General features: G+C 29.5%; 1 protein-coding gene across 1 annotated transcript; it reads left to right on the forward strand.

The window, feature by feature from the left end:
• The first annotated feature begins 508 nt into the window (after nucleotides 1-508).
• LOC105163909 (peroxidase 4) lies at nucleotides 509-8,108 on the forward strand. The gene is made up of 4 exons (XM_011082436.3): nucleotides 509-784; nucleotides 6,125-6,316; nucleotides 6,401-6,569; nucleotides 7,462-8,108. The coding sequence occupies exons 1-4, from the start codon at nucleotides 551-553 to the stop codon at nucleotides 7,854-7,856; spliced, it is 990 nt and encodes a 329-aa protein (XP_011080738.1). The 5' UTR covers nucleotides 509-550; the 3' UTR covers nucleotides 7,857-8,108.
• Nucleotides 8,109-8,429: the final 321 nt, after the last annotated feature.

Raw genomic sequence — 8,429 nt, forward strand, 5'->3', positions numbered from 1 at the left:
TGCACATTTATTTTTCTGTCGATTTTTAAATTTGTGACGAAATGTATTTTCAAATTACTAGATTTACAGAAATAATGAATTAAATCACAATTTTTATTTCCAAAAAAACCAAAACTCTAAACACCTACAATTAAAATGATCAAAACTGCAATAAACCCTTCCCAGCTTCAAGAAAAATAGGGTCAAAGATAAGGAAAACAAATTATTAATAGTTAGTGATGTACAGTAGTTTCGGAAAATTACAATCCGAATCCGATTCAGGCTGAACCTGAATCAATAATAAGGTGAGTCCAATACACATGTCGTGCGATTGGTGTACAGTTGAGGGAAAATAACCCATTGCATAGCAAGTGCGAGACACTTTTTCTACAGTTGATTCGATTCAACCAAACCTGATCCGAGTAAAAAAATTTCACAAGCTTTATGTGTGCAAATGATGAAAGGATTTTGCTTCAACATGCAACAGTAACATTGCATTTGCCATATATATATATAAGGTTACTTCTATTCTTGTCATCACTTTATTCTGAATGTATAACGTAGAAAAATAATGGGGGAGTTCTCTTCGTCTTCTTCCTTCTCTTCCTCTCTCATAACTACGGTCGTCAGTTTATTAGTACTGTTGACGGGCAGCTCTTCTGCTCAGCTGTCGACCGACTTTTACGAAAAGTCGTGCCCTAATGTGTTTAGCGTCGTTAACTCAGTGGTTAAGTCCGCTGTCCAGAAGGAGAAACGAATGGGCGCTTCCCTCCTCCGCCTCCACTTCCATGATTGCTTTGTTCAGGTAATTATATATATATATATATATGGGTAAAAATATAAGCAATCCTCTTGTGATATCGCAAATGAGCAAATTATTCTCTTATGAAAAAATAAATAGCGATTTACCTTCGTATATTTTTTAAAATGCAACAATTTACCTCCCTATATAAAGAAGTAAATTGCTTCATTTTAAAAAGTATAGGGGATAAATTGTTATATTTTTTTCATAAGAGGTATATATGCTCATTTTCAATATACATGGGGTAAATTGCTATTTATCCATTATTTATTCTATGTTGGTGTTTTATTTGTACTCTACACGAGTTTATGACGAGAAAAATAAAATGTAAAAGGACAAAGAATGGAGAAGAGTTTGGTCCCATAATGCACTACAAGAGAATATTTCAATAGCAACAAAAAAATTTAGTTTCGAGTTAATTAGCAAATAAAATTATTTTTGCTAATTTTCATTATCTAATATATATGTTAAACAATTTATTGCTAAATTCATTTGTAAATAAATTTTCGCTGCTAGTTAAATTCATTATTAGCATATAAACATCTCGTATTGAATAAAGTAGATTAACAATAAAAATTTTACTTGTTAATTAGGTCGATGTTGATTTTTTATCTTAATCTCTCATGTATTAAATTGTTGGTGTCTAGATTTTCTTATTATAAAATAGTTTTTAATTAATTTATCTTCCATTTATAGTTTTATTTATAGGGTAAAATATTTTTGTAATCTCATTAAATAAGGGTAGAATTATTTTTGGTACCACAACTATGACAAGTGACACTTTAATCCTAAAACTTAGTATCACATCTTTTTAGTCCCAAAAAAATGTGATTTTGGGCCGTTTAATCCCAAAATTACAATGCTTTTTTAGTCCCAAAACCACAACACAAGTGACTTTTTGGAATTAAAAATACGTGATTATGAGTTTTATGAGAGTAAAAGCGACACGTACGATAATTATGATATCAAAATGAATTCTATCATTATTTTATGATACTAAAAAAGCATTTTACCCTTTATATTAATAATTGGTTAAGTTGTAAAAAGGGAGTATATATACACACGTATCATTCTCTTAAAATATATCCTTTGTGGTGCTTTATGATGTTATTTATTATATATATATATATATATACATATTTTGAAGCTGCAAAAGATTCTTATTCGAACACTTGTAGTCGTGCGTTCATAAAAAATTCTAATTGAAATCAAATTTAATGAAATTAAGTAAATCATAATTAAAAATATTATATTGTGATTATTGTAATTTTAAAAAGAGTGATAAATTATATAATAAGCGGAGCAATACTTATATAGAATTAATTGGACGCCCGCGGCTATGCCCTATTCATTAAAGAAAAATGTTCATAAATCTGCACGTGCTTGGGCGGAGGCTTTGGCATTGACGCCTATCTTATTTTATAGAAAATCAAAATATCTGTACAAGCTAAAGTCAGCGAACGAGGAGCAATTTGTTCATTTACAATAAGTTTGAAAGCTAATGAAAATTCTATTCAATGTTAGAGCAATAAATGAGAAGTATTTACTCTTTTTATAATGTAATGTAGCCGCTATCTAATTCTATCTAATGCTAACGAAAATTCATATATTCAGAGAGAGTCGACCAAGAAATAGAAAAAAATATAATTTTTGTCTTATAACTTTTTGGATTTAATATTGTTGGTTCAGTTTAATTTTAATTTTTTAATTGAGAATAATAATTTAAAGAAAGTAACACATTTATTTAATTTCTGTCCAAAAATGCCAATTTTATTAGACTAAACGTGACAACTTGTCTTTTTTCAGTCGATATTGAACTAAATGTGTTACTCTTTTCAAATTCTTGTCTTCAATTGAAAAATTAAAATTAAGGTGGAGCAATATTACCACCCCACCCAAATTACAAAACAATATTACCACTCCAACCCAGTTACAAAGCATGAGCAACAACAAACACCCCCCCCCCCCCAAAAAAAAAAAAAAAATTTTAAGTTGCAGTATGCAAATAATTTTTCAATTCCGACATGTAATTGTTTCGATAGTGAGTAGTATAGTAAGTTGCTTTTTTTTTTCACTAAATTTTCTTATATTTTAAGATAAATTGTATAAAACCCCTCTATATTTTTAAAATTTAGCTAAAAATTTTCATGTGTTAAAAATTTAAGAAAAAAAATAGTTTTGTATTTTTTAAAATTTTGCATACTCTTTCCTTTCGTTAGATAAGCCCTAACGACATTAATTTTTTGGTGGATTGCCAGTTATACTCTTCTTATAATAACTATTGATTTTAAATTATAAAAAATGAACGGTCTAAATTTTAAATAATTTTAATTTATATTTATATATAGTATACATACACATAAATATATAACTATATAATGTATATATATCTTTCAGTATTACTTATAATAAATAATATAACCTAAAAATAATTAATATCAGTTTTTTGATATTTAACTAATTAGTATTATTCATAAGTAAATAAAATATATTTACATGAATAATAATTTAATTGAGTTAAAAATATATAATTATTATAAGTGACTTTTATATTACATCTAAATTTTTAATTTAAAATGTGAATTTTAGTATGTTAAATTTGTATTGTGTTTTTTAAACTTAATATTTTAAATTTTTGAAAAAATTATTTACTTTTTGTGTGTTTTTATATTAAATTAATATATTTCATAAATAAAAATAATTTATTGTAATATATTTGGACTCAATAAGTAATTTAAATTAACTAAATATATTTAAATAAAATAATAATATAGATAAATTAATTTTAAATATATTTAAATGTAAAAAAAGAGAAAAAATGAATATTATATACGTAAAATAATCCCAAAAAAAGTCAAAAGACGAGGCCCACTAGTACAATAGGCGGGTGCAACATACTCTCGTTAGTTTCTAATGGAGGGAGGGGGGTCTTTTGATATATCCTAAGAAACACAGAGGATTTTTGCCTGTAAAATTAACAAAAGGAGAATTCTTGCTATTTCATCAAAACAGAGAGGGGTATTATGCAATTCATGTTATATTTTATGCATTTGGTTGTTTCACTAAAAAATATTTTTATTAGCTTATTTTCTATATATATATATATATATATATATTATTTATTGAGCAGATATAACAGAGCAAAATAATAAAGATATAGTTACATATTTTTGGAGGTCAACGAATTAATTCATATGAATGTTTTAAGTTATGATTGCCCTCTGCGCAAATTTATGAGAATTTGTCGTAGTATTACGTTCGTTGAACTGGAGTCGATTTGGTATAAAAAATTAGTCCTATGCAGGGTTGATTTTAAATTACAGATATATTTTAAATACACAACATATAATGCTGGTAGAAGACGAGAGAATGTGCTTCGAATTGAGATTGATGATGATGTTAGTCAATCTCAATATAACTATACTGAACAACTCCTAAAAAATCTATTTTCACAACACTTATAGAACACAACTACAACGTAGGACCAGTTAAAGAACCCAAAAAATAAAATATTATTATACCATATATTTAATGTTGTGTTCGAACCTACGAAAATATTTTCAAATCGATAAATTATTTATTTGTATAATAATTACTATTATGTGAACCAAAATTAATCATAATTCTAATTTCCTACATACTTTTTACAAGGTATTGCTGCTCTCACAAAAAAAATTTTACACATCAAGTGTTTGGTCCTTGAGCTGCCTTTGCTGCCTTCTAATAAAGCCGGGGTTTCAGACACCGGCTCTGACAATGCGTCAGAGTCGGCACGCTTTTAACGCTTCAAATCATTTGCAGTGATACAGGTCGTTTGCGCCAAACCGTCCCGGCGTTATTTTTTTTAAAAATTATTCATATTGATTTTATTTAATTGTAATCAATAAAAATTATCTGCCACAATTTTTAATTTATAACTATTAAAATTATAATCAATAATTTTTTTTTCTAGTGCCTCCAAATTACTTCAATTCCAACACAACATATATAATAAATAAAAAAAAAAAGAATACCTAACATGATCTTGGTGTAAGAATGAATAACCCAATTAGAAAAAAAAACGCAGCTCCAGCAAGCATGAATTATAATTGCAGAAGTTTCCCTACTTAATGAGTGATTATGTTAATATCTTTTGTCCAAACCCTAGTCGAAGGAGGCTAGGTGTAAACGATACAACGGAGAATTTTCAAAGGTGTGTAAATATAATTTCAAAATTTATTTGGGAGAAAGTGTAATTTTATATTTTTAAAGGAGGTTTAAAATTTAATCAACCCTATAAATATATAACTATTTCCTTTAATGATCATCTTAGACACAGTTTTTTGTTCACTATAATTATATTTGATGAGTTCAAAAAATGTACGGGTCCAATAGATTTGGACAGTCATTCAAAATTTGGGTCGAAACGAATGCAAATTCTAAAGGGGAGACCTACAAAAAAGACGTTAGTACTCCGACACCTACATTAGTATTGGATTTAAAATTGAATAAAATCAAAAAATAAATAAATATCACTGAAAATTGAGATATGGTGAATAATGTTGGTGAAAAGAGTAAGGACACATGATTATGGATAAAGACCCTTGCGATGGTGCTCTGCACGTTTGCTTCATTCTCGGGAAGAAATGGATAAAGATCGTTTGGATAAGCCATAATATGTTCTTATCTTCTGTTAATTTTGCTTTTGATGCTTATTTTCGAGTTGGGGGACTCTCTATCAACAAGGACTCCTAACCACTAAGGAGTCATAGCTGCCAAGGAGTCCAGGATTTTGGTAGGACCTTCCTCGTCTACAAGAAGTCCCAACCATTAGGGAGTCCTTCCTTACTAGGGCTAATGTAGTTTGAATGTAGTTGCTGACACCTAAACCAATTGGATGCCATGGTAGAATGCGGGCAGCCACGTGGGTCTTTTGGGTTGAATATTTATTGGTCTTTGATCATAGTCCGAGTAGGGAGATGTCCTGGGGCCTCATCTTTTCTTTCTGAGCTACTTGGGTTGTTTGGGACCCTTTTGTCAATCTGTTCTTTGAGGGATACCTGCTAAGGTCGCTTGCCAGGTCCCCTTGTGCCTTTCTAAGGTGTTACGGGTCTCTCGTTTTTTATTTTTTTTGACCACTTGGACCACTTTAGGCCAAGGCTTTCTTATGCACATCATATTATTACTCATTCACTTAATATATATTATTAGGGATAATTTTAAGATTGTTACTTCATATTTCCTTTAGGTGTCTCAAATTTTCCTTTTATATTGGAAACAAGGGCACAAAAAAAAAAAAAAAGAAAGAAAGAAAGAAAACTAGACAAATCGATAAATGATATTACTGTTCAAAATAATTGACAGGGTTGTGATGGATCGATACTACTTGATGATACTTCTTCTTTCACCGGTGAGAAGACGGCTGGGCCCAACATCAATTCCGTCAGGGGTTACGAAGTCATCGATAGTATTAAGTCGAAGGTGGAAGCAACGTGCCCTGGGGTCATCTCTTGTGCTGATATCGTAGCCATAGCTGCTCGTGATTCTGTTGTTCTTGTGAGTTTTATTTTATTTATTTAATTTTTCTTGGACTTATAGAAAGAAAAGAATTTTTATTAAAACAGTTATACATTATTGTAGCTTGGAGGGCCAACTTGGGAAGTGAAAGTTGGGAGGAGGGATTCCAAAACGGCCAGTCTGTCTGCTGCAAATAATGGTCAGCTTCCGCCCCCAACTTCTACACTTACCAACCTTATCAATAGGTTCCAAGCCAAAGGTCTGTCCACCAAGGACATGGTTGTCTTATCAGGTGCCTATCAACTTGCTCCAATATCTACCTATATTTATTATTCGGGTAAATTATATTAACAAGATAAGTCACAAACACAAACATCACAATTTTTTTTATAAAATTACAATTATACCCCATAAGGGGTGTCAGTATAATATTTTTTAAAAAGTGTTAGTATAAATTTTACTTATAAATAAAAGGTACAGTTGTATGATAATTATAACCTCGGGGAAATGTATTTGTAATTTTATAAAAGAGAGAGTATTTATATAATTTGACCTAATTTTCAAGTATGTTAATATAATTTACCCTTATGATTAATGGAGAATACTCTTTCGACGTCTAATATTTTTAGCCAGCCATTTTTTATTTTAATTTAACACCATTTCACCAAATAGTTTAAAAGAATAATTAATTTTTAAAATTTTAATGTATTGAGAGTGTGCCACACACATTAGTTATTTATTAAGTTTTGAAGGATTAAAATATTATTTTTTGTTAACAAAATATATATCAATTAAAATATCCTCAAATTTATTTATTTTTATGCAAAGTTACCATCTCTATAAATTTCTTTTTTTGAAAAAATTATACTCATGCACGTCTAAAATCAATAAAACATATAATTAATTGCAAAAATATCAGTTATGATCAATTATTTATTAATTTGTACATCTCTTAATTTCATACAATTAAATAAACATAATTAAAACGGAAGAAGTTGGACTGCCAGAAGAGATTTGATGAAAGAACTAAAAGTGAATTTTTTTAAAATTCGTGAGTCCATTAATAAAAATTACATAATTAATGAAGTGAAAAGTATACTTAATGATTTTTGCTCTCTCTAGACATAATGCTCATTAATAAATTGTCCTAATTTATCACTCAACAATGATGTTGTACAAAATAGGAGCACACAGCATAGGGCAAGCAAGGTGTACAGTTTTCAGAGACCGGATATATAACGAGACCAGCAATATTGACTCTTCATTTGCTAAGTTAAGACAAGGGAACTGCCCCAGAACCAATGGCTCAGGAGACAACAATTTGGCCCCTTTGGACCTTAAAACTCCGACATTCTTTGACAATGCTTACTTCAAGAACCTGATAGCCAAGAAGGGACTCTTGCACTCTGATCAAGTTCTCTACAACGGCGGATCAACCGATTCACTTGTCGAATCCTATAGCAAGAACCCTCAGTCATTCAACGGTGACTTTGTCGCGGCCATGATTAGGATGGGAGACATTACTCCTCTCACCGGATCAAAAGGCGAGATAAGGAAGAACTGTCGCAAGCCTAATTGAGTTGATAAATATGTTGATCATCGAAAGAAGAAAAAGAAATTATATAAGTGTAAGGTTTTTGTTTTGAAGTAGTCGAAGAAAAGAGCTTTATATTAGGGTTGCTCTGTGTTTTTATGTGTTTTTGTTCCACTTATAAATAATCCTTATTACATCTACAAAGTTTTGTTCATCTAACTTTGTAGAAACGGCAGGTGTGGGATGTTGGAGTGCCTAATGGAAATTTAAGCATTAAAGGTGTTTTTGGTCCTCTAACTATATCCCATTTTTATTTTAGTCTTTTATCATTTTAGAACTACAAAAAGATCCTTTCGCTATGTTTGTTTTTATTTCCAACTTATTTTCAAAATAAGTTAAAACATACCCAATGTTTGCCATTATTTAAAAACACCTTATTTATGTGTTTTAAAATATTTTAGCACAAATGCATACATATATATAAATATATATAAAAAGGCATGATATGACAATCATTTAATAATGAATACTAATTTTTGTCTCTCAAAACACAACATTAAACATATAATACTTATTTTAAATTATCTCTAAAAACAAATCCAAACATACATACTATCT

Source organism: Sesamum indicum, linkage group LG6 (assembly GCF_026168435.1).
Source record: "Sesamum indicum cultivar Baizhima isolate 11 linkage group LG6, ASM2616843v1, whole genome shotgun sequence".
NCBI lineage: Eukaryota > Viridiplantae > Streptophyta > Magnoliopsida > Lamiales > Pedaliaceae > Sesamum > Sesamum indicum.